At 44.1% G+C, this 27,853-nt stretch overlaps 1 protein-coding gene across 1 annotated transcript in view; it reads left to right on the top strand.

Moving 5' to 3' along the window:
* LOC139409332 (neuroligin-1-like) overlaps positions 1 to 27,853 on the top strand; it is a 270,255-nt gene that overhangs the window by 233,627 nt on the left and 8,775 nt on the right. The window contains exons 5-6 of the mRNA XM_071154310.1: positions 22,159 to 22,371; positions 26,540 to 27,329. Of these exons, the coding sequence (XP_071010411.1) occupies positions 22,159 to 22,371; positions 26,540 to 27,329 (1,003 nt within the window). The remainder of the gene's footprint in view (positions 1 to 22,158; positions 22,372 to 26,539; positions 27,330 to 27,853) is intronic.

A 27,853-nucleotide genomic window follows, 5' to 3' on the forward strand; every position in this document is an offset into this window, starting at 1 on the left:
CTACATACTGAATGTGATGGAAAGGCTTTGCTGTAATATAGAGCAGGTCCATGGTTATTTCAGCGGTGCTGCTGCATGGTGAGTCTGTGTTGTTGCTGTCTGTATCCTCTATGTGGCTTGTCCTGGGAGGGTTTAAAGCCAGTGTTTCACTCTGGGGTAGTGTTGCTAGCAGATTGTGTTGGACAACATCTTATGATGCCCCTGTCAGAGAAAGGACATTTTTACAGACGTTTGTGTATACTACGAGGACAGTTTTTGTGACTAGGACAAGAGTAGCGCAAACAGGGACAAAAAGTGAGGGACAAGAACTGGAAAGCTGCATGTTATGGTGGAGTGGTAAATTTGAGCAAATTTCAACAATGACATTAAGCTGTCAGGGAAGGTCTGTTCACATTTCCCACTGAAATGGGCGGAGGAGGAGGGAGGGAATTTTAAAATGTCAACACTCGACCATGGGCGCTGTCAAGAGTTGGGCTGGGTGTATTTGTGTTTCTGTCTGCTTGAGTGTCTGTATGTCTCTATTTAACTAAGCTTTTGTGTGTGTTTGTCTGTGTTTGTATCTTAGAATGTTTTTGTAACCTGTCCATATGTGTGTGTGTGTGTGTGTGTGTGTGTGTGTGTGTGTGTGTGTGTGTGTGTGTGTGTGTGTGTGTGTGTGTGTGTGTGTGTGTGTGTGTGTGGCATAACTGGAGATGTCTGTCAGAGAGCTGTCATCATCTAGGTGCACTGGGCATGTCTGTCCTCTCCAGATGTCTGGGCTGTGATTAGATGTCTAGCATGTCAGCCTCATCACGAACAGACAGTGTGAAGCCACTTTGGGGAGATTTAATTGCATTACGGGATGCAAGAGAGAAGGCATCTCCGGGGAGGGAGAAGTCACGATTACCTGCATGGCACTGGGCTTCTGACACAATACAGATCTGCTCAAACTCAAACTGAGTCCTTTTCAACCGCACATCTTATGTTAAATCTGTATTTTTATGTCTGAAAGGAATTGAGATTTCATCGGAGTCCGAAGATGGCGAATTTGTTCTGTAATAGAAATGTCTGCAAGGTTGTTTGGGGGGAAGGGGGCCGTTTGGATGTTAAACAAGTCTTTGTCCCTAATAATAACTGTTTAAAAAGCACTGTTCACATTTAAGCATGCCCTCGGAGGGTAGGCTATGCTATTTTTGTATATTTTACTATAACAAATCAGTGCCTCCAAAGCTGAAATCTGTCAAATATTATTATGTCTCTTTTTCTCCCTTTCCTTCTTCATGCCTAACCTCAAAAAGGAGATTAGAGCCATCAACACAATTGTTTTTGTGTCACTGAATTTCAGATCACGTTATTGGACTGTGTGTTTTCACTTTGGTGTGTGTGTGTGTGTGTGTGTGTGTGTGTGTGTGTGTGTGTGTGTGTGTGTGTGTGTGTGTGTGTGTGTGTGTGTGTGTGTGTGTGTGTGTGTGTGTGTGTGTGTGTGTGTGTGTGTGTACAGTCTGTAAAATAACAGGAGACATTCATGGTCTGTGAATGATTCAACTTTCCTGAATCAGCTATCTACTGACCACCAGCCTGTTTTAAATAAGATTTATTTATTTCCATTTAGCTATTTCAGATGTCTGAATTCTCAGAACGAGCGCCACTCTTTTTGTTGCATTCTAAATGCTATTAATGGTGAGAAGCTTTTGTCAAATGTGAAATGAAGCCTTTCATCTGTGTGGGGTCTCAGTGTTTTCAGGTGGCATGCAGACAGAGAGGTGCATGATTTCCAGAGGCATTGAACACTAGCATGGTCTGACTGGTAACCATACCAACAGTAAAACAAGTAATAGTTGCTCCTAACGGAGTGGATTTCATTATTTATAGCTGCCCAATTAGGCATGGTGCATAGAGTATTAGAGCAGAGCCATATACATCTATTTCATGACCTAGTGAGATGAAGTAACAACAGGAAGTACAATCAGGCAGCAGGAAAGTAGACTCATATTGTGCTGTATGATCCTTATTTTTGAGAATATGACGTGCTTAGTTTTCTGTTACGGTTCCAACACACAACAGCTTGTTTGAAGTCGTTTTATTGCACCGCTAGAGACAGAAGAAGCAAAGCCCTACCTCTACAGATGTTGTCATTAACCAGACCTTGCATAAGTCATTACTTTACATTTGTCTTTTTCCCTTTCTACCCATCCATTTGTTTTCTACCATCAATTAAATTGTTTCAGCTCCTCCAAGCACAGGACGCAGCCAGGAATGATATTACTGGAGCAGATTAGTGGAAAACCCCTTGGTGTTAACATATTAATTCTTCAGGTTATTATACAGGTGTACACTTCCCTCCATTCAAAGGTCCTAAATAGGGAAAATACAATTTTCTGTTAACGATCCAACAGATAATGCAATTAGGACTTTCTCTTGATGTTTCTCACTCTCATAATAATGGCAAATCACCTTGTTGTGGAGGGGAATAGGGAGCTGGCCATTCTCAGTCTTTTTTCATATGAATACAAATGTAAGTTCTCCGAAAGCCTCTTCACCCATTATGGTGCGGATGTGTACTTTTACTCCGGTTACATTTTCCATACATGCAGAGATGTGATCCTAGTGGGTTTAAACGGGGAAGTGAGTTAAAACTATGAAGTCTTGGCTTTTGCTGTCTCTTAAAATCGCAGTGCTAATGGGATGTGCCAAGTGTGTTTTCTACCCTGTGTGGGCCATGTCCTGCCACCCTGCAGACCTAGCACTGGACCCCAGGGTTGTTCTTCTGAGACAACATTATCCATCAGCACTGTGTGTATTTCTTTTCTCTCCTTCTCCCCTCCTCACAGGTGGCAATCATCATTCCCCAATCAGTCACCATGCAGTCATCAATCAGAAGACACACCTCCTGTTTCCATTACCCAATCACATCCCCTTTCCCTTTCCCTTTTGTTTGATGGTGGGAAAAGGGGGTACCAAGGCAAGTTGCCCATGGGCATACATTACCCGTAGGAATACTTTGTCTAAATACCCTAGATAGAACTGGGCGGACCACCCGCTTTTGGAGAGTTAGTTAGCTGTATTGAAGTAGGCTAGTCTAGCTTAGGGGTGTTTTGGGATATTTGTTTCTTTCCTTGGGTTCAGCTCAGCCCCTTTTCCTGCCCCCCCGCGCCCCACCCCTTTCCCGTGTGTTTAGAAATAAACCATGAGAGTTTGACGATAAATTAGTTGTCTGTGGTTTTTGTTCTCACTGTTACTTTTTCACTGTTATAATTTGCATGAGTTATGTTACAGGTCTCGATACCATCCCCCCTAGACTGCCGGGCCAAAGGGATTCGTAACAAGCACCCTCTCAGACTTGCCCAGGAAGTGTCGCAATATTCCTCCCACCTTGGGATGGGAATGGACTGGGTGCTGGGGGAGATACTTGGTTAATCGCAGTTCTTTGTAACTGTGAGAAATATGGCCTGGTCTGTGCCTTATACATCACAGTGCAGCTACAGAGGCTGGGCCTAACGGCCGTAAATCTGCCATGTGGCGTGTTGCATCGTTTCCAGGAACTTGTTAGGGATGTTTGGCTACAGCGCCAGGTGTTGACTCACTATGTGTGGACATTAGACTGTAATGGCACTACTTCCATAAGAACCAAACACTGGAGGGAGTCATTATTCCTTCCAGTCATACACATACCCTCATTATGGCTTGTTAAACAGTTCATCTAAATTCACCAAGACATTTTGGAGGACAATTAAATCAGCAGCACATCTTTCATTGCAGCTTGACTCATGTAGGATGTGAAAGTTAATCTAGGGGTGTGTGGACACAAAGATACAAACACAGGGCTTTATGATAAAAAAAGTCAAAACGCTAGTCAGCCCTGCAGCCACACACACAGCAGTTGAGTCGGGTGGCTGCCTGGCTGTCAGCATTCTCATCCCAACAAAGATCCTGTCACGCTCAATGAAAGATATGAGCTGGATCTAACAGTCAGGCTAATGGCCCTTTTACGGCCCTCCCTGGTAATATCAGCTGGCACAGGCCTGCCCAACTCTGCCCATTCCATGTCGTCTTTGTCGACAGGGTTTTACTTACACCACCATTGGATACGGGGGGAAACTTTATGGGGCATCTGCTATTGTGGTATTGTTATGTCTCTATTCAGTGTAATTGATTCAGACCTGGTGAAGGTTAAACCGTTTAAAGTCAGTCCTTTGGAGCAGGATTTACATAGACCCATTGGTCTGTCTAGCAGCTCAGCCCTGATGGTTATTGATATCCTACTTGTTCCTGTTGAAGAGATCAATTGAAAGGCATTCTTCATAATGCTATTCTGCCACCCCCTGGGCTCACCTAGATCATACACATAGCAGAATCCTTTGGCATGAAGGCTATTGTTGAGGCATTTTGTCTGAGAAATCTTCTGACTAACGTCTGCAGCATTGACAACAATAGATAAATGTAGAGCAGAATAGGGGGGAGCTATAAACAAGCTCCAGTTTCTCCACCCAGGGCTCTAAGCAAGCACACAGCAGGGAGTGTGACATTATGACTCTGTGCAGCTGCTCCACACAAACAGCCAGGCACAGCGTTTGGGAAATGGAAAAAAAAGAAAGGTCTCTGTGAAAATGTGTAATGACAGCTATAGGTATTTGACTCATCTCAACAATAATTTCCTACTGAAACCTGTTTACCATCTTGTATTTTATTTTACCATACCTGTCTGCCCTTGACAAGGGATAAGGATGTGTTTTACTGAAATTAGGTTTTTTTTTCCCGACAGTGCTGTGCTGTTTGTGAATACTTGAAGAGAAATTCTAAAACAGAGACCTGCTGTTATTTGTGGGTTTGTGAGACTTCATTCACCACGTGCTGCTGCAGTGCAAGCTGTTTGTGGATCTCACATACCAAGACAGGTTTGACAGCCAGTCCCCAAAGAGAGGCTCACTCTCAGTTTATAGGCTGCAATATTTAGGAATTCTACAGTGAGCTCTTTGAGGTGGGCCCCTCGTCTTTGAGGTGGGCCCCTCGTCTTTGTGGTAAACCCCGTCTTCTTTGAGTTGGGCCCCATTGTTGGTGGATCACTGGCTATGAGGATCCATCGCAGCTGCTCTCTGCTAATACAGTCAAACAGCATCCACTCAGATGAATTGAACTATGTTTCACGAGCACCACAAAAAATGAATGATTGATACAAACTTAAAACAGAAGCCGGGTGGAGCATGCTTAATTAACACATTTTGTTCCTTAATATGTGCAAGTTTTCCATTCTGAGGGATGTGATGAATGTGTGATCAAGCATACCAGACAGAGCTAGAAATAGCTATCTTGTAACATTTGTGTTAATTTGAGTTTTGTTTTTCGAGGGCTCCATTACACTTGAGCACAGATCACATGCAAACATAGTGCTTCTCTATGTTTGCATGGAAACAGCAGTGCACCCTGGGTAAGGCAGGCAGCAGGACTCAGTAAGATAGCAGGAGCCAGTGAGGCAGCAGGAGCCAGTGAGGCAGCAGGAGCCAGTGAGGCAGCAGGAGCCAGTGAGGCAGCAGGAGCCAGTTAGGCAGCAGGAGCCGGTGAGGCAGCAGGAGCCAGTGGCTTAGTGAGAGTGTTGAATAATGAATAGCATTATTAGTTTCCTGACTTGGTGGGGGAATAGAATGATGAATATGTCTCTCTGTGTGTGTATGGGAGAAAAAAAGGTAGTGTGAAGCAGTGACATTTCATCTTGGAGAGAGCAAGAGTGACGGTGGGGTGAGACAGGGGGCGGTGGTGGTTAAGGGGAGGTTAACCTAACGTATCAGGCGTAAAATAAAACGCCCAAGGGGAGATCTGGTTTTCAGCAGAAAAGGAAGCTAGGTTGAATTAGCTGTCTCTCTGAAAACCGGATGCATCCGGTTGTTTGCAACTCCGCTAAGGGTGAGGGGAGAGAGGAGGTGGGTTCACGGAATTCACCACATGGTATTTGGTGGCGCTTCAGTGGCTTGGTACAGTACAGACTGCAGATGGGTGCCATATCAGGTGTAGGTCCCAGACGTCACAGCTGTCAAACACGCTCCTCCAGACCTTGAGACTACACTCAGTACTGTACGCTCACCTCCCTTCCCTCCCTGGCCCTCTCTCTGACATCTCATTTGTCCTTCTCTCATTTTCTCCACAACAGACTTCTGGCAACTCAGACGGACAGACACAACTTACAGAAAACATTCTGTTTTCCACAGCTAATAGCATGGATCAAGAAAAAGAAGCTATGAAACACATACATGATATACTGTCACACCAAAAGTGTATTTGGGGTGTCTGAATAAGATTGCTGATGTTACAGTTCTTGACTTTTATTTGAGGTTTAGCAGCCACTTTAGCTAAGAGAGAAAAGTACAAGAGCCCTCCCCTCGCTCTCTGCTTGGTCCGATAACTTTTCCACCAAACAGACAAGAATAACTTTTTATGAAAGTTGCCCTTGCATGTGGTCTGAGCCCTGCAGTGGTAGTTTCGACTGTATGCTGTGAGGGGATAGCGTAGTAGTCTTACTGCAGACAGCAAAGTCCCTCTTGTCGTACCCACTGGGCAAAAGCTGGTTGAGTCAATGTTTTTTCCAAATCATTTAGATCAAAAGATGCTATGTGATGACATTGAAACAACGTGGAAAACTAATTGAATTTGCAAAAAAGTATTTAATGTAGGGTATTTGTTTAGTTTTTTTAACCCAACTTTTAATCTAAATCTAATGACATAGTGATCTTTTTTGTTGATTTCACATTGAGTTCACGTAAGTTGACAATTAGACCAAATGTAAATCAAAACTAGACATTTGCCCAGTGGGTAGGCTCTCTGTGATGACAGACTGATGGAAATGGGTTCTGTTTTGGCAATTTCCCTCTAATGTGGGGGTGGCTAGCTGCAGAGATGGTCTCATTCATACCAAGTTGGATACATCCTCTTGTTAGGCCTCCATTGTTAGTCATCTCTGGTCTTGGGGAAATGACATGGCGCAATAGGCTATAGCCTATTAGGATCGTTTCAGATGTCTCTCAGGGATGTGCAGAAGGCACAAATGAGAAGTCTGTTGTCATGTGAATTTTGTTTTGTAGAAATTCACTACCATCCCTCTATGGAAGATATGTTGTGTATAGTTTATATGGCTGACGCAGCAGATGTTCCCTTTCATTATATGTATTTTTAGATAAATATGTGAGCTTTGTAAATACAAAACAAACATCTTTGTATTATTCCAAAAAAGACATTTGTACTATTTGTATTCTTCAAACAATCCATTCTTGTTGCTTTTCTCCTAATCATTCCTACACTGTTATGGAGATAATTCCTTATTTGGCAGAGACACATCTCTCCTCCCTGCTATTTGGCCACTTGTCAGGATATGGCATCCATGGTCTACATGATATCATCTGGTATTCCAATATGATAAACTCATGTCAGTAAAGGGCATTGTGGGTAATACCTCAAGTGACCATGTAAATCAACAGTGCATGAGACCACACAAAAATACATATGGCATTAATGATCCCAGATTTTACTTCCAAGTGAAAGTCTGTATATAACGGAATAAATAATTTAATGTAAATCCAAAATAACCTTTCAAACAAATCTCTGCAATAAATTCCTTAATAGTCCAACCCACCAACCTCACTATAGTCTGATTCCGAGGCCTCTCATTGTTGCTGTAGAGTTCTGGTGACATTGTCAGCTGTGCTGTTATGACTGGAGGGAGCGGGCTCCACAACATCATTTCTCTGCCTTGGCTCATTAGGAAGACCTTGCCTGCAGCTTGCAGGTTCCTCCCATGCAGTCCCAGGGTTCTGGAGTGACTCTGTGCTCTCCTCTGGGACATACACTGTGATGTCTGTGATGCCCAGACAGCCCTGGGATCATTACCCATGTGACGTCTCTAATATCAGCCTGTCCTCTGTTGACTTAAGATCTGTTTCCAGGTCAGCATCCCTTCTGTTCTCTTTCCACTTGTCGACCACCATCTTAACCACCACTAGTCTTCTTACATTTTACAGAGACCTTGGAATAAGTTTCAGTGTGAACTTGTGGACCCAGAAAAATGTATATGGCTGGCTTCCTTATGCTAATGAAAACTTCACTTATTATGCAGAGTTTTGTATTCTCCCCTCATACTCTCTCTCTCGCCTTCCTTCCAACCACCTCCCACTCTCTTTTCTCTCTCCTTTCTCTCTCTCTCACTCTCTTTCCCCTCCCACTCTCCATCTCTCCCTCCCTCCTTCCCATCCTCCCTCCTTCCTCTTTCGCCTCTGTGTGTTAGTCAGTGGAGACCTGTTATCTGTATGCAAATGTTGTTGTTCTCCTAAGAAAGGGAGCTGGTTAACAATTCAGATCAGGCTCAATCTGTGGCTCTGCTGAGACGCACATTTCAAAGAGAGCAGGGATCCAGTCTCAGGGATGCATGTATGTTCTACCCACTCTGTGCACTAGTACTTCCACAAATATGCATCTACAAATATGCATCCCCCCATTCTGATGGCAGAGGAATCTGCAGACCCTCATACTGTATGTATCAGGTTTGTCTTTGGGCTTTAAATGAATGCCATTTTCAGGAACTGTCACGTTGACAATGCTATAGAATGGACGTTTTGTCCTTGTTTGGGGACGGTTTCACATCCAGCTTTTTCTCATTGCTCATGGAGGTCTTTATTTCCCATAGAAATGTAATCTACATTGAACAAAAATATAAACGCAACATGCAACAATTTCATAGGTTTTACTGAGATATAGTTCATATAATGAAAATCAACCAGTTTAAATAAATTAAACCACAATCTGCAGATGCAGATACCTTAAAAAGAGGTAGGGGCGTGGATCAGAAGTGTGTGGTGTGTGACTATCATTTGCCTCATGCAGCGTGACATCTACTTCACATAGAGTTGATCAGTCTGTTGATTGTGGCCTGTGAATGTTGTCCCACTCCTCTTCAATGGCTGTGCGAAGTTGCTGGATATTGGTGGGAACTGGAACATGCTGTTATACATGTCGATCCAGAGCATCCCAAACATGCTCAATGGGTGACATGTCTGGTGAGTATGCAGGCCATGGGAGAACTGGGACATTTTCAGCTTCCAGGAATTGTGTACAGATCCTTGCAACATGAATGACATGACAATGGGCCTCAGGATCTTGTCACGTTATCTCTGTGCATTCAAATAGCCATCGATAAAATGCAATTGTGTTTGTTGTCCATAGCTTATGCCTGCCCATACCATAACCCCACTGCCACGTTGGAGGCAGCTTATGGTATAGAAATTAACATTCAATTCTCTGGCAACCACTCTGGTGGACATTCCTGTAGTCAGCATGCCAATTGCACACTCCCTTAAACTTGGTGTTGTGTTGTGTGACAAAACTGCACATTTTAGAGTTGCTTTTTATTGTCCCCAGCACAAGGTATACTTGTGTAATGATCATGCTATTTAACCAGCTTCTTGATGTGTCACACCTGCCACACTTAATGTTAGCTAGCTAGCCAGTTCAAATAATGACCATATCATATAGCTTGAAACATCTTAAATTGAGCTAATATGTATTCGTTATTACAATAAAATAAACTAACAACAAGATACTTCTTTATAAGTGAATAGCTTACGGTTGTGAGTGTGACGAAATAAAAGCAGGGCATTCTACCTGAGAATTGTAGAACTTGGACACTCTCTTGTTGACCTAACATTACTTTATATCCTAATTTGAATTTGGTGCAGGTCATATTGTTCTTCACATTACCTACTCTGGTAAACGCACACTCAAACTGTATTTGCCACATGTACAAGATACAGAAGGTGTAAACGGTACAGTGAAATGGTTACTTGCATAGTGGAGTCTGTAGCTAGCTAGCTAGATAAACAATTAAACATTATCCCAACTCATAACATTACTACCCTGCATGAATCTGCTGGTAGCTAAAGCTAACCAACTATCTAGGTTCAATGCTAGCTAGCTAGCTAGCTAACATTAGGCTATAATTAGCATTGAAAATGGCTCTGAGATACGAATAATATTACTACACAGATCATACACTTAATGTTAGCTAGCAAGCTAGCTAGCCAGCTAACATTAGCTAGCTAGCTAAAAGTACACTTTAACTTGCAATGAAAATTACTTTCTGACAAAATTAAAAACGTATAATATCTGAAAATGTAACTAGCTAGACACTCTTACCCATATACGTTGATGAACGCTTCTCCCTCTCTGTCATGGATGCCACGGTTGCCCTTAGTTTAAAGATGTAATCCGGAGACAGGTGCTTTATACAACAGCCTTATTCTGTGTGTTTTCTTTTCGCATTATTTGAAATCAAATGCCAGAATATTCTCCATCTCTTTAGCTATCATACTCTACTTCCACCAGACATTCCATTGATTTCAAAACTCTGTCCTCCAGAAAGTGGAGCACATTAGCAACACCTAAGCAACAGTTCTTCGTGATGTATTTCAAAATAGCCCTGTGAGCAGCGCATCATATTATAGATAGAAGTGTGCTACATGGCAGACCAATCCAAACTCATCTCTCAGCATGTCCAGCCCATCTATTGTCTTAGCCAATCATGGCTAGCGGGAAGGTGCCTTACTTTTTCCGTGGCTAAACCAACTAGCCTCGTAATTTAACAATTTTATTAGTATTTACAGATTACATACAAGTTTGTTATTAAAGCACATGAAAGTTCACATGTCCCAGAAGGCATTTCTGCCAAAAAACGCATTTTCATAAAAAAAAATGAATGGTCAAATGCCTCTCCTGTAAAGTATCGACGCGCGACATATGCCTAGGTTCCTGAAACAAGTCACAAATGGTATACTAAAACTGAGTACAAAGCGAGACCTCCCGGCAGTGTCTATTCATCGGTAAGCTTGGGGTTTAGCTGAGTCACAAGTCACAATGAGTTGCATAACAAACACATTTTCTCTCCCTGATGACATCACTTCTCCTATAATAACTGCAGCAGGAGCTATAACAATACACCAGAAATTGGAACAGCTTTAAAACATATGAAAACTTCCCTTTAATGCCCAATAAAATGGGGCATATTTTATTTCCACTCTCTAGCCAAGTCTAGACCTACTAATTATAGGCAAAATAAACAATGCCTCCGTGGCCTGTGAAACAGCTTAATCACACACTGTTCAAAAGCAAAGCTGTCATTATATCTCTCATCAACGCCGCTGTGCTGTATTCAGCTCAGAATGACTGGGCCCTAGCTGGCTAACACACTGCACTACTTACCATCCCATGGATTCAGTTCAGCAGCTCGAAACACTCAGTAACAAGACTGAGTCGATGGCCTTGGTGAGGGATTTGTTTAAGGATTGGAGAGGGCTGAACACAAATTAACACGTGTTTATGCATACCAAGACATTCGTACATTATTTCATGTGATGCTGACAGACTAATTTAACTTGCGCTAGAGACTAACACGGGAGAGAGAAATTGCCATGTTAATACAGCATGGGTGTTTTCTATCCTTTAGCTGAAGGTACATTGTAAATGGATGTCAGATTTAATATTGCCAATTGAAAAATGTCCTCTCTCGCAGGAGAAACATACAGCATTTACCATCAACTATGTACAGTAATTGAAAGATACTTTTGGTAAAATAGTGTATGTGGACACCTGCACGTCTGTAACGGTTTTCTTGATGCGAAGGAGAGTCGGACCAAAATGCAGCGTGTAGAGTGCGATTCATATTTTAATGAACAAACGTAAAACACGAATCAATGCAAACACTACAAAATAAAGAACGTGATGAACGTAACGAAAACCTAAACAGCCTATCTGGTGAAAACTAACACTAAGGACAGGAACAATCACCCACCACCACACAGTGAAACCCAGGCTACCTAAATATGGTTCCCAATCAGAGACAATGACGAACACCTGCCTCTGACTGAGAACCATATCAGGCTGAACATAGAAATAGACAAACAAGACATGAAACATAGAATACCCACTCAGATCACACCCTGACCAATCAAAACATAGAAAATACAAAGTAAACTATGGTCAGGGCGTGACAGTACCCCCCCCCCAAGGTGCGGACTCCGGCCGCAAAACCTGAACCTATAGGGGAGGGTCTGGGTGGGCATCTGTCCGCGGTGGCGGCTCTGGCGCTGGACGTGGAACCCACTCCATGACAGTTTTAATCCCCCTCCTAAACGTCCCTAAATAGGTTACCCACCACAATGATAACATGGGACAGAGGGACAGCTCGGGACAGAGGTAACTCGGGACAGATGGGTAGCTCAGCACTGAGAGGAAGCTCAGCACTGAGAAGAAGCTCAGCACTGAGAAGAAGCCCAGGCAGGTAGTAGAAACTACCAGAACCTGGCTGGCTGGCGGTTTCAGCAGATCCTGGTCGACTAGCAGATCTGGGAGAATCTGGTCGACTGGCGGATCTGGGAGAATCTGGTCGACTGGCGGATCTGGGAGAATCTGGTCGACTGGCGGATCTGGGAGAATCTGGTCGACTGGCGGATCTGGGAGAATCTGGTCGACTGGCGGATCTGGGAGAATCTGGTCGACTGGCGGATCTGGGAGAATCTGGTCGACTGGCGGATCTGGGAGAATCTGGTCGACTGGCGGATCTGGGAGAATCTGGTCGACTGGCGGATCTGGGAGAATCTGGTCGACTGGCGGATCTGGGAGAATCTGGTCGACTGGCGGATCTGGAAGAGTCTGGTCGACTGGCGGATCTGGAAGAGTCTGGACGACTGGCAGATCTGGAAGAGTCTGGACGACTGGCAGATCTGGAAGAGTCTGGACGACTGGCAGATCTGGAAGAGTCTGGACGACTGGCAGATCTGGGAGAATCTGGTCGACTGGCGGATCTGGGAGAATCTGGTCGACTGGCAGATCTGGGAGAGTCTGGTCGACTGGCAGATCTGGAAGAGTCTGGTCGACTGGCAGATCTGGAAGAGTCTGGACGACTGGCAGATCTGGAAGAGTCTGGACGACTGGCAGATCTGGAAGAGTCTGGTCGACTGGCAGCTCTGGAAGAGTCTGGTCGACTGGCAGCTCTGGAAGAGTCTGGTCGACTGGCAGCTCTGGAAGAGTCTGGTCGACTGGCAGCTCTGGCTGCTCCATGCTGACTGGCTGCTCCATGATGACTGGTAGCTCTGGCTGCTCCATGCTGACTGGCTGCTCCATGCTGACTGGCAGCTCTGGCTGCTCCATGCTGACTGGCTGCTCCATGCTGACTGGCAGCTCTGGCTGCTCCATGCTGACTGGCTGCTCTATGCTGACTGGCTGCTCCATGCTGACTGGCGGCCCTGGCTGCTCCATGCTGACTGGCGGCCCTGGCTGCTCCATGCTGACTGGCGGCCCTGGCGGCTCCTTGCAGACTGGCAGCTCTGGCGGCTCCTTGCAGACTGGCAGCTCTGGCGGCTCCTTGCAGACTGGCAGCTTTGGCGGCATCCTGCAGACAGGCAGCTCTGGCGGCTCCTTGCAGACTGGCAGCTCCATGCAGACTGGCAGCTCCATGCAGACTGGCAGCTCCATGCAGACTGGCAGCTCCATGCAGACTGGCAGCTCCTTGCAGACTGGCAGCTCCTTGCAGACTGGCAGCTCCTTGCAGACTGGCAGCTCTATGCTAACTGGCAGCTCTATGCTAACTGGCAGCTCTATGCTAACTGGCAGCTCTATGCTAACTGGCAGCTCTATGCTAACTGGCAGTTCTGAACAGGCGGGAGACTCCGGCAGCGCTGTTGAGAAGGAAGGCTCTAACAGCGCTAAACAGGCGGGAGACTCCGACAGCGCTGGACAGGCGAGGCGCACTGTAGGCCTGATGCGTGGTGCTGGCACTGGTGGTACTGGGCCGAGGACACGCACAGGAAGCCTGGTGCGGGGAGCTGCTACCGGAGGGCTGGGGTGTGGAGGTGGTACTGGCACTGGTGGTACTGGGCCAAGGACACGCACAGGAAGCCTGGTGCGGGGAGCTGCTACCGGAGGGCTGGGGTGTGGAGGTGGTACTGGAAAAACCGGACCGTGCAGGCGCACTGGAGCTCTTGAGCACCGAGCCTGCCCAACCTTACCTGGTTGAATGCTCACGGTCGCCCTGCCAGTGCGGCGAGGTGGAATAGCCCGCACTGGGCTATGCAGGCGAACCGGAGACACCGAGCGCAAGGCTGGTGCCATGTAAGCAGGCCCAAGGAGACGCACTGGGGACCAGCTGCGTAGAGCCGGCTTCATGGCATTAGGCTCGACGCTCAATCTAGCCCGGCAGACACGCGGAGCTGGAATATACCGCACCGGGCTATGCACCCGCACTGGAGACACCGTGCGCACCACTGCATAACACGGTGCCTGTCCGGTCTCTCTAGCCCCCCGGTAAGCACAGGGAGTCTGCTCAGGTCTCCTACCTGGCATAGCCATACTCCCTGTTAGCCCCCCCCCAAGAAATTTTTGGGGCTGCCTCTCAGGCTTCCATCCGCGTCGCCGTGCTGCCTTCTCATACCAGCGCCTCTCTGCTTTCACCGCCTCCATTCTACGGTAACCCTCCTCGCACTGCTCCAGCGAATCCCAGGCGGGCTCCGGCACTCTCCCTGGGTCGGCCGCCCACCTGTCGATCTCCTCCCAAGTAGTATACTCCATACTGTACTCCTCCTTGGGCTGTTCCTGTTGTTTCTTCTCCCGCTGCACCTTAGTGCGGCTACACTCCCCTGGTTTAGCCCAGGGTCCTCTCCCGTCGAGGATTTCCTCCCATGTCCAGAAATCCTTATTGCGCTTCTCCTCGCGCTGCTCCTGCCTGTTGACACGCTGCTTGGTCCGTTGGTGGTGGGTGATTCTGTAACGGTTTTCTTGATGCGAAGGAGAGTCGGACCAAAATGCAGCGTGTAGAGTGCGATTCATATTTTAATGAACAAACGTAAAACACGAATCAATGCAAACACTACAAAATAAAGAACGTGATGAACGTAACGAAAACCTAAACAGCCTATCTGGTGAAAACTAACACTAAGGACAGGAACAATCACCCACCACCACACAGTGAAACCCAGGCTACCTAAATATGGTTCCCAATCAGAGACAATGACGAACACCTGCCTCTGACTGAGAACCATATCAGGCTGAACATAGAAATAGACAAACAAGACATGAAACATAGAATACCCACTCAGATCACACCCTGACCAATCAAAACATAGAAAATACAAAGTAAACTATGGTCAGGGCGTGACAACGTCAAACATGTCATTCCAAAATCCTGGGCATTAATATGGAGTTGGTCCCTCCTTTTCTGCTATAACAGCCTCCACTCTTCTGGAAAGGCTTTCCACTAGATGTTGGAACATTGTTGCAGGGACTTGCTTCCATTTAGCCACAACAGCATTAGTGAGGTCGGGCACTGATGTTGGGCGACTAGGCCTGGCTCGTAGTCGGCGTTCCAATTCATCCCAAAGGTGTTTGATGGGGTTAAGGTCAGGGCTATGTGCAGGCCAGTCAAGTTCTTCCACACCGATCTCGACAAACAATTTCTGTATGGACATCACTTTGTGCAAGGGGGTATTGTCATGCTGAAACTGAAAAGGGCCTTCCCCAAACTGTTGACACAAAGTTGGGAGCACAGAATTGTCTAGAATATCATTGTATGCTGTAGCATTAAGAATGTCCTTCATTGGAACTAAGGGGCCTAACCCGAACCATGAAAAACAGCCACAGACCATTATTCCTCCTCCATCAAACTTTACAGTTGGCACTATGCATTGGGGCAGGTAGCGTTCTCCTGGCATGTGCCAAACCCAGATTCGTCCGTTGGATTGCCAGATGGTGACGCATGATTCATCACTCCAGAGAACACGTTTCCACTGCTCCAGAGTCCAATGGCGGTGAGCTTTACACCACTCCAGCCGACACTTGGCATTGTGCATGGTGATCTTATTCTTGTGTGCGTGCGGTTGTTCGGCCATGGAAACCCATTTCATGAAGCTCCCGATGAACAGTTCTTGTGCTGATGTTGCTCATTTGAAGGGGTGTCCACATACTTTTGTATATATATTGTATATTGCGCTGCGTAGAGGTACATTATAGCCTGCTGCAGTGTATTACAGTAACTGGGCCTTCTGTAAACATTTTCACAAAGCCCAGAATATACTGTATGAAATACCTACCCATTGATTCTGTTTGTTGTGAAAAACTAGACTGATAGAGTGAAATATTGATCCATTGTTGCATTAGTCCATTAGTCCCTCAGTTGATCCTTGTCTAAGGCAGAAGAGCACATTGATTCTGTACAACTAAAGTCTATGCAGGATTACCCAAGCGCCTCTGTTTTCTGTTTTCCGTTCCGGTGGATCCTGTGTATCCATTAAACAAAGTTAGCCAAGTGGAATAAGCGCAGTGCAAGTGTTTACATTAGCTTTCATTAGTCTCCCCTCTCCCCTGTGTACCTCAACTGGGACTGAATATAATTAGAGTATTGCTGATCCACCCAAACCCAAACTCCACCAACCGCAACCTTACACACATATACTGAATATGAATACATGTATACCTGGCTGAGAGAATAGAACTCGGATACTATGTGGAATACATTTTCTTCAAACATCTGAACCTGTCTAGCTGTTTATTAACAAGATACTGTACATTTATTGAAATATGAAGCTTTTGGAGCGATATACAGCAAAGCCTCAGCATGGAGTTCTGTGGTGTGTTCATTCACATTAGCAAACCGTAGGTTTCGCCCAAGTTAATTTCACGCACACTGTCTACTGAAATGGGATATGACAGGGATGTTAGTATGATAAAAATCTGACATGGCTAATGTATGCAGAATAATGCAGCATCTTGACTGTACAGTAGGTGCTATGTTATCGTCCCCATTATTGAAATGTACATTTAACTTTCATTGCTCTCATTTACCCTAGAAAGGTAACTCTACTGTTGCCTGTGTTTGGACTGCATTTGGAATGGCTTTTTTTCATATGCTAATATACTATATCCACGGACTGAATCCATTATGCCTGTGAAAATCAAACCCTTTATGTTATTTAAAAAAAATCCATTCAGTTAAACACTAGCCCCACTATCTTCCCAACGAGCATTCAGAGAGAGAAAAAAAAGGAAAAATAAGAAGATAAAACAATTGTGTGAAAGTATTTTGAGGGAAATTGCAGTGTTGGAATTCTGTTGTTGTTTTCTCTCTTTTTAATGCGCATTGAGGAGATTGGAATTATGGTGTCTGTGTATTTCGCCTGGGGCAGCAGTTTTGGTCTTACATTCATTCATTTCAAGGAATTTAAGTCATAAATAGGACTGTCAAGTCACATCTCAGCAAGATAATGAGAATGCTTGCTGTTGTTAACCTCTGTGTAATAGCCAGCAGTCACACTGGCCAGGTACCTGGGGAGCTGGAAAGGGCTGAGGTAGAGAAGGGGGTACAGAGGAGGGGGTACCTATCCTTTGTATAGATACTGGGGATATTGCAGCGTAGTTCAACCACCAACCACATGAGGCACTATAATCTCATCTGTCTTCAAAAGTAGAGAATCTCCTTCAAGATTAGGGAAGTGAATAGATAACTGGTAATGAAAAACCATCATAATGGAAAAGGAAATAATTTGGTGAAGAATTCCACCACCTACTGAATTCCAATTAACCCCTGTGTTCAGCTTTAAAGTAAAGAATGCATTGTGTTTTGTCAGTATGCTCCTTCTTTGCCTCCATGCCAGTACTAGCGTATGGAGAGTGCAGATATGAATGTGTTGCTGCTCTAGCACTGTAAATATTCTGTAGCAAATGTTTCCGAGGGGTTGATTTTTTTCCAGGCATTGTGTGAAAAAGAGGTTGAATGAGGAAATACAGCACCAACACATTTGGGCAATGTTTCTTTTTGTAATGCCAAGAGTGCCAAACATCAGAATATATCATTCCAAGCACATGCGAAGATTTGTTGCCACACTCTGTCTCCTCACCTTGAAAGGACTGGGAAATAATGTCTCAAACAGGGATCCTATTTTGATTTTTTTCTCTCGCCCTCATCTATGCCTTTTCTTTCCCTGAGACTATCCATCTGAAATGTAGATCAATTCAACATCTTTGCTTTTTTGCTTGTGTTCCAAGAGGCAATGATTAAAGTATACGCCTTTCTGCCAATCTTTTATTGAGGTGTGCAATGTGTCCTTAGATGGGTAGAGGTCTCTTTCCTCAATCAGAATGTTTGTTTGGCCTGACATGGCTTTGTCATAATCCTGTAGGTTCCATAATAAAAGCCTCTAGTATTTTACACAAACTCTAGATATGGCAATTAGAGGGAAGGCAAACACTCCTTACCAAGAGATGGACCCGTGAACTGATATTTTCTTTTCACATTACTTTGCTTCTGGTTATGGCTCTTTCCCAGTAGTTTTTGGTACTCTCTGCCATTGGTTGTGAATGTAATACATGTTAAGTGGTCTTTTGTGTGACACCAATGGAATTATTTATTTTCTCTTATTTGGCATTCATAAGACAGGGGAGAGGATTAGAAGCTATAGAGCATAACTGTGAAAAATGTATCTGTGCAGAAAGCGGCATTTCAAGTAAACCATTTTTCCATCTGCCTTTTCTCTTGGTTGGGTTGTGATAATAAGACTTAAGCTGGCCCCAGACACATTGTGACACATCCCATCTAGTAAAGTAAAATACACCATATAGCGAACAAAGAGGGATGGCATGGCACTGAATCCTATACTCCCATGTTTGTAAAAATATTTTGTACTTTAAATGACAAACACCATTCAACATTATGCAAATTGTAGAGCAATTTCCTCCCCAGAGTTACAAACATGGAGCATTGCATTGAGACTCCCTCTCTCTGATCTGCTTACCTTAGCTTATTCATTCACAAAGCACAATTCCCAAAGTCCACTTTAGGTCTTCCAGCCAATCTTAGACCAAAGAGCAACATAGATACAAATCCATCTGTATCACTCCTCAAGCCTTCACTGTACCATTGCTTCAAGATTACTTGTGTTCACCTCACCTTGCAAAATGTTCCATGGCACGTACTTCTTTGTGATTTCACCAAGGAGAAGATATGATATCCCTGCTTTAGTCCACTATCTTATTTAAGCAGTGATCTGCTTTAGCTGTGCTGTCGCTGTATGTTTCTACCCCAGTAAGTATCTCTAGACACAGCTTGCTCCTTGATCTTAGACTATGTACACCATATGCCTGGAGTGAGCTGGTGTCAGTCAGCTTCATTCACAACTCTGTACTGTTCACTTAAATGGGGGCCTTGCTCTTTTTCATTGAGTGTGTTATGTTCCCTGTTGACACTGAGCATGTAGGTGTATGTAGACACAGGTCTGTTTAGTCTGATTCACCGGCAGGCCCCAGCAGTGGTCAGACCCACCGTTTGATTGCTATTAATTTTCAAGCCATGCCTTTTTGATTCACCCCCCATCCCAGCCCAGCTAAATTGAATAAATGAAACATGCTCTTGTAGATTGTTGTTGCTTCCAGGAGATTAGGCTTTGAAAGGATTGGAAAAAGTTCATTAAGAAGTCTGCCTGACTGCAGGTCTCAATGCTTCAGATGTGCATTTTGCAGGAGCGAAAGGTTCTGAGCCAGAGATCGCATTTTGATACTTTGTGTGTCTGTTGAATTGGTCTATTTGGTAATTTTCTCATAACAACCTATATCGACTCTGCATAGCTCTATAGGCGTTGGTAAGCAAGATAAACCTCGATGAGAAAGTTGTGAATTGAAAATGAGCCATAAAAGGAAATATGTCTCAGGGTTAGAGGGGAAAGCACTCCCAGGGTGATTTCCCAGGTAATGGACCTTTTAGCATGGAAAACAGAGAGCAAGGGAATAGGGACTGCCATTAAATGGCTTCACTGTTGCTCTTTTGGGATGCATGGACTTAATCAGATATATTTCACAGATGTCATCTTTTATATATGGGTACACATTGATCTTCAGTGTTACAACTCCCTAATTGGACAGAACCATGTGGGATAGGCCCAGAATGAGAAGCAGATAAAATATGATTCTCCCTATAATTGATCCGGGCCTTGCTGCCATCACAACACTCAGAGGACTTGTTGAAGCCATACACCGTACGTATCTCGAAGTTACTAACTGGCATTGGCTTCTGTGTTTCTTTTGATACTAATCTTGGCACCCAGAACCAAATCTTGCATTCATATAGCATAGATACTATAACAGTGTCGGGAAAATAGTGTGGGATCTTGATGTGACAGCAAGCCATTCTCTGAATTCTTTAGTAAGCTAGAGCATCATATATGATACATTAAGTAACTAATTAGCGATGTCTTCAGAAATATAAATCACAATATTTTTAGAATGCTTTGATGATTTTCTACAACTTCAATGTGTTTCTATGGTAACATACGTTCATACTTAATGCTCTAGGCCTATATGACATGGTAAGACTCCCAATTACATCCTTAAAGATTTTCCGTTTGCAGCCCTGCAGCTGAGACTACATTGAATTATTTTATCCATTGTGTATTTTTCATGTGGTACGGATTAGAGGTCGACCGAATAATCGGAATGGTCGATTAATTAGGGCCGATTTCAAGTTTTCATAACCATCGGTAATCTGCATTTTTGAACGCTGATTATGGCCAATTATATGGCAGGCTGACCACCTGTTACGCGAGTGCAGGCAGCAAGGAGCCATGGAAAGTTGCTAGCTAGCATTAAACTTATCTTATAAAAAACAATAAATCTTAACATAATCACTAGTTAACTACACATGGTTGATGATATTACTAGTTTAACTAGCTTGTCCTGCGTTGCATATAATCAATGCAGTGCCTGAAACTGTCACTTCTCTTGCTTTCAGTGCAAGCAGAGTCAGGGTATATGCAGCAGTTTGGATAGCCTGGCTCGTTGCGAACTGTGTGAAGACCATTTCTTCCTAACAAAGACCAAATTTATTTGCCAGAATTATACAGAATTATGACATAACATTGAAGGTTGTGCAATGTAAGAGCAATATTTAGACTTAGGGTTGCCACCCGTTCCATAAAATACAGAACGGTTCCGTATTTCCCTGAAAGAATAAACATTTTGTTTTCGAAATGATAGTTTCCGGATTTCACCAAATGAATGACCCAAGGCTCGTATTTCTGTGTGTTTGTTATATTATAATTAAGTCTATGATTTGATATTTGATAGAGCAGTCTGACTGAGCGGTGGTGGCAGCAGCAGGCTCGTAAGAATTCATTCAAACAGCACTTTCCAGCAGCTCTTCGCAATGCTTGAAGCACAGCGCTGTTTATGACTTCAAGCATATCAACTACCGAGATTAGGATGGCAATACTATAGTGCCTATAAGAACATCCAATAGTCAAAGGTCTATGAAATACAAATGGTATAGAGAGAAATAGTCCTATAATAACTACAACCTAAAACTTCTTAAGTGGGAATATTGTGCTGTGCGTAATGAGTCTGTTGTGAAACATTTCCAGGTAGACTCAATAAGATGTTCAATCATCAAACACTATGAAATACCTTAAAAATACATATACAATTTAGTTTTCTCTCTCATTAACTTTAAATGGAGTTTCATCCTAAGTTTTGACTACATTATAAACTTCTGTAAAATATGCAAAGATATAATCAGTGTTTGCATAGGAATGAACCATAGCACAACAGATAGAACAATGATACACCGGATGTGTAAATGTAAAGCATCCGGTTGGTGTTTCCACTCACCAAATATGTGTGACCCACCAACCTGAATTAGCTAAAAATAGAATGTCTCTCTTGTGAAGTAGTGATGTGCGACATATGCCTAGATTCCTGAAACGGGTCACATATGGTGGTGAGAGGAAGCCCAGTGGCCGGCAGTGGGAGAAGATGGAGCGAGATGGATTTGGCAAATATTCTGCAAATTTTCTCATCGATTAAACATTTGATCTCAATACAGTTTTCTGTTTCCAAAACTAGAATCTGAAAACTGCATTGTTTAGAAGGAGTGCAAGGGAAAATGTAGTTATTGCAAACACACACTTCACAGAGTAGGCGCTCTCGCTAGCTCATACTTTGCTCTGCCCACCTCCTTGCTTGTTCTACCCACTATGATTAATTTGCTCCCATTGAAAATGACAGGCTGTGGTCTATCTTGGTTAGTTGTAAAAATATTTGGTAGCTCTGTGTTCATACCTCCAAGACAGCCCAGTTTGTTGATCTGTTCTCTGTTTTGTTCTCTCTGTCTTCCAGGTTTCTTAAGCACTGGGGACCAAGCTTCCAAGGGAAACTACGGACTCCTTGATCTGATCCAAGCTCTGCGCTGGACTAGCGAGAATATTGCTTTCTTTGGTGGTGACCCTTTACGAATAACTGTTTTTGGATCAGGTGCTGGCGCCTCCTGTGTTAACCTCCTGACCCTGTCCCATTATTCTGAAGGTAACCGTTGGAGCAATTCAACCAAAGGTATAATGCAGAGGTTGCAACTTTTGAACATTTTTGGTGTCGCATGCCACCTTCATTACTGTGTAATTTGAGTTGATGTGGGTATTTTGTTCTGGAATGGCTGTATAAGGGTGCTGTTGATTATGTGATTTGACCAGCCACTGGACCATATATTGTGTAAAACTCTTGAATGTTTACTAACCCAGGGAGAAGGTTAAAGTTGACTAAAGCAGTGACCATGTATACTATAGAATCTGATGGTATTCCATACCAGAATACCAGACACAGCCCCATTTTATTTTGATTGTATCACTCTCTCATCTCCTAATCCACCTTCCCAAGGGAGCCCCAGTAAATGTTACCATGTCAGTGTATTGCTTCCTCTAATCTTATTGTCTTCAGAGATTAATTCCACAAAGTATTAATATTCATACCACAGTATGAAACACCATTCAGACGCAGTATGACAAATCCTAGTCACTGCTGCCAATGCAGGTGAATGACAACACTTTTACATCGAACAAGATTTGACAGCACAGTGATATATAATCCTTTCCTATGTATTCCTCTGAGCCATCACCACAGGGTCTCTGAGGGCTCTGCTCCTACAAATTTGTAACAATTGCCAAAGTGTATATTGAGATACACATAATAATAATTATTATAAGAATTTATAGAGCTATTCATTACATAAATGATCTCAAAGTGCTTTAAAGCAACACAAAAAATACAAGCAAATTTAGAAAACGACAACCACAACATAATTGATGGAAGGTCATGAGAGGTTTGGAAAGTTCATGGCTTGAGTGGTCATCGGAGGGAGGTGGTCAAAGGGGGAGAGCAAGCAAAGATGATCTCTGCAGCAAGTTCGGGGTGTCTCGCCGTCCTTGCTGTCAGTGTGGCTTCTCCAGTTCATGGACTCTGTAGCAGGTGTAGCTAGGCTTCACTACTACCAAAATGAAGCACCCACTTGGGTGAAGCTAAGTCACGTGGCGCCAGAAAGCACACCACATTTCAATGATAATTAAAGAGTAGCCTTGTAACTTAGTACTCCTTAGGATCCTCATCACTGCATACCTCTGCCGTCTTGCTTTCGGGCTTCTCTTCATCCTCAACCTCCTGACAGACATTTTACATTTACATTTGAGTTATTTAGCAGACACTCTTATCCAGAGCAACTTACAGTTAGTGCACTCATCTTAAGATAGCTAGGTGGGACAACCACATATCACAGTCATAGTAAGTACATTTTTTCCTCAATAAGGTCGCTATAATCAAAGTCAGCTAGTAAGAGAGGGATGTCAAGTGGCGGGGAGAGTCAAGTGCGGGGCGGGGGGGGGGGGGATTAAGATAGTCTTTGAAGAGGTAGTGTTTCAGATGTTTTAGGAAGATGGGCAGGGACTCTGCTGTCCTAGCTTCAGGGAGACGCTGGTTCCACCATTTGGGTGCCAGGACAGAGGACAGCTTGGGCTGGGCTGAGTGGGAGCTGCCCTCTCGTAGGGGTGGAAGGGCCAAGAGACCAGAGGTGGCAGAATGGAGAACTTGGGTTGGGGTGTAGGGTTTGAGCAAAGCCTGAAGGTAGGGAGGTGCACCTGCTCCATATGCAAGTACCATGGTCTTGTAGTGGATGAGAGCTTCAACTGGAAGCTAGTGGAGTGTGCGGAGGAGCGTGGTGACATGGGAGAACTTGGGAAGGTTGAACACCAGGCTGCACCGTTCTGGATAAGTTGCAGGGGTTTGATGACACAAGCGGGGAGCCCAGCCAACAGTGAGTTGCAGTAGTCCAGATGGGAGATGACAAGTGTCTGGATTAGGACCTGCGCCTCTATTGATGTTGTAGAGCTTGAACCTGCAGGAGCGAGTCACTGCTTTGATGTTTGCAGAGAACGACAGGGTGTTAACAGTCCAGGGTCACGCCAAGGTTATTTGCACTCTGGGAGGGGGAGACCGTGGAGTTGTCAACTGTAATGGAGAGGTCTTGGAGCGGGCAGGCCTTCCCCAGAAGGAAGAGTCTTGTTGAACTTGAGGTGGTGGGCTGACATCCAAGCTGAGATATCTGCCAGGTATGCAGAGATGCGTGTCACCACCTGGGTGTCAGAAGGGGAGAAGGAGAAAAGTAGTTGTGTCATCCTCACAGCAATGATAGGAGAGACCATGTGAGGATATATATGATGGAGCCGAGTGTGCCTAGAAACGAGCTCTGGGGGACACCAATAGTGAGAGTATGTGGTGCAGACACAGATGCTCTCCATGTCACCTGGTAGAGCCTGAGATGCCCAGCCTTGAGAGGATGGAGAGGAGGATCTGATGGTTCACAGTGTCAAAGGCAGCATATAGATCTAGGAGGATGAGAACAGAGGAGAGAGAGAGTCCATTTTGGCAGTGCAGAGAGCCTCCGTGACACAGAGAAGAACAGTCTCGGTTGAGTGACCCATCTTGAAGGTGGTTAGGGTCAAGAAGATAGTTCTGAGAGAGATAGCAAGAGAGTTGGTCAGACAGCACCCTCAAGTGTTTTGGAAAGAAAAGAAAGAAGGTATACTGGTCTATAGTTTTTGACGTGTCAATTGTTGATTTCTTGAGGAGGGGAGCGACTCAGGCTATTTTGAAGTCAGATAGGACGCAGCAAGTGGTCAGGGATGAGTTGATAAGGGAAGTGAGGAATGGGAGAAGGTCTGGAGAAGGAGATGGGGGTTGAGTGGGCAGATTGTCTGGTGGCCGGACCTCACTAGTCGCATGATTTCATCTGGAGAGAGAGGGGAGAAGAGGTCAAGGCATAGGGTTGTTCTGTGTGAGTGGGACAAGTGTACTCAATAGGCTGAGTGAATGAGGAGCGGATGTCATCAAACTTATTTTCAAAGTGTTTGATGGCTGGCATTCGAATCAAAACAATTGCCAGATAGCCAGATTATATTAGCTAGCTAGCCAAACAAAGAAATTACATGTCAGCTTCAGTTGAGAAACTCGGTGGTCGATTCTGATATTATTTAGCTATATTAATTGTTCATCAATTTAAAAAAAAGTTTGCAGGGAAAAATGCCACAAATGTATTAATTATACAAATATTTACAAAATGTACAGGAGCTTTCTGCCTAGGCGACCTTACGGTGCCATGGCAACCACGGAATCCACATACACTGTAGCTGATGGGAGTTACAGTGTTACAAGCTCATTACCTTAAGGAATCACATTGCACCGTAATCTGAATCTTAATTTCCGTCTTCTTCTGAATGTACATTTGTGGGTTAGATCGAAAGATTTCATATCAACATGTTTGAAAATGTGATGGTTAAACCAAGTTTTCGTTAACTTATTAGATTGATAAAAATACATGTTTACATGAAAATACATGTGATTTCTTGTTTATAAAAAACTTAGCAAATCATCAACATTTAAAAAAAGCATGAAGTCAAAACTGAGCCCATGGGCTGTCATGGTAACACAGACTAGTTACCTCTTTTCTTTTCATCCCACTCTACATGGTGTCTTCCTACAGTACCTGGCTTGTGTGGTGTGTGTCACGTGTGTTTGATCACATCATATATTATGACAGAAAGTTTTAATGAGCACTGTGCACCCTGTGTGAGAAAAGGATACAGAAAATGTTTTATGATAAGGTACATGGATAGTTCATTATAAAAGCACTAGTATACAGTATAGTATGAGTATGTAATATCATGATAATTCCTGTGTAAAATGGCGTAACATGTTTGTCTTCAAGCCTTGGCAAACAAACTCTGAAATAGCAAGTCTGTCTGTTTGTAAAGCCCTAATCACTGCTAACGATGCAGATGTCTGTCAAGGCAATGGATAAATGTTTCCCTCTGCTCTCCCAGGAATGGCACAATAAACTAATCCAGACAAATGGACTTTTACATGTTTAAGGTTTTGATGAGAGTTCTCTATTGCCAGCAAATGTAATAGCTGCATTAATTTCATCAAAGTAATCAATATAAAAAGGTATTCAATTGTTATAGTAAAAGTAGTCTGTTTATCAGTGAAATTATGAAAATGATATACTGTTCAAGGGCACATTTTGATGTACTGTAAGTGTGAATACACATCACACTGCGTTTAGATGTGTTAAGTCATGACATAGTTTCAGTGGTAGATGCATGTCATGTGTGTAATGCATTGTGATTCTATGAGGCGTTTTCTCACTCTGGTGGGCTTCTATCTTGTCTCTCTGCAGGACTTTTCCAGAGAGCTATAGCACAGAGTGGAACTGCGTTGTCCAGCTGGGCCGTCAGCTTCCAGCCTGCTAAGTATGCTCGCATGTTGGCCAAGAAAGTGGGCTGCAACCTGAAAGACACGGTGGACCTGGTGGAGTGTCTACAAAAGAAGCACTACAAGGAGCTGGTGGATCAGGACATCCAGCCTGCACGGTACCACATCGCCTTCGGGCCTGTTATTGACGGTGACGTCATCCCAGACGACCCTCAGATCCTCATGGAGCAGGGCGAGTTCCTCAACTATGACATCATGCTGGGGGTCAACCAGGGCGAGGGCCTGAAGTTTGTGGAGCTTATCGTAGACAACGAGAACGGCGTCCAGGCCAATGATTTTGACTACGCCGTGTCCAGCTTCGTGGACGACCTGTACGGTTACCCGGAGGGAAAGGACATTCTGCGGGAGACCATAAAATTCATGTACACGGACTGGGCTGATAGACATAACCCAGAGACCAGAAGGAAGACCCTACTAGCCCTGTTCACGGATCACCAATGGGTGGCTCCGGCTGTGGCCACAGCAGACCTCCACTCCAGCTTTGGGTCGCCAACGTACTTCTATGCCTTCTACCACCACTGCCAAACAGACCAGGTGCCCCCCTGGGCAGACGCTTCCCACGGCGACGAGATCCCCTATGTGTTTGGCCTGCCCATGATTGGCCCCACAGAGCTGTTCCCCTGTAACTTCTCCAAGAACGACATCATGCTCAGTGCTGTGGTGATGACCTACTGGACTAATTTTGCCAAAACTGGGTACGTGCAATACTGAGACCTATTTTAAAATGTTGTGTATGTGTGTGCATGCGTGTCATACTTACACATTTCTATAGTTCATGAATTTAGTACCATTTTGGTTGTGTTCTTTTTTATGTTTTTAAAGCTTGGACAGGATATCAATGTCATTGTCTCATCCAATATTCTTTAACATGCTGTTAATTAATGACAATGACAGTTTCCATGAGAGTGCAATTCTCGAAAGGAAAACATTTGAATCCTATTTTGCATTTTCTTTAAGCATGTACTGTAGTCATGGAAATAATTGTTTTTTGGAACATAATGGGGGACAATGGCTTTTTCCCTCTGCAGTCAAAGAGCCCAACGGGACCATCGGGATAGTATTGATCTACATACAGTACCAGTCAAAAGTTTGGACACACCTACTCATTCAAGGGTTTTTATTTATTTTTACTCTTTTCTACATTGTAGAGTAATAGTGAAGACATCAAAACTATGAAATAACACATATGGAATCATGTAGCAACCAAAAACGTGTTAAA

This window comes from Oncorhynchus clarkii, chromosome 5, assembly GCF_045791955.1.
Source record: "Oncorhynchus clarkii lewisi isolate Uvic-CL-2024 chromosome 5, UVic_Ocla_1.0, whole genome shotgun sequence".
Taxonomy (NCBI): domain Eukaryota; kingdom Metazoa; phylum Chordata; class Actinopteri; order Salmoniformes; family Salmonidae; genus Oncorhynchus; species Oncorhynchus clarkii.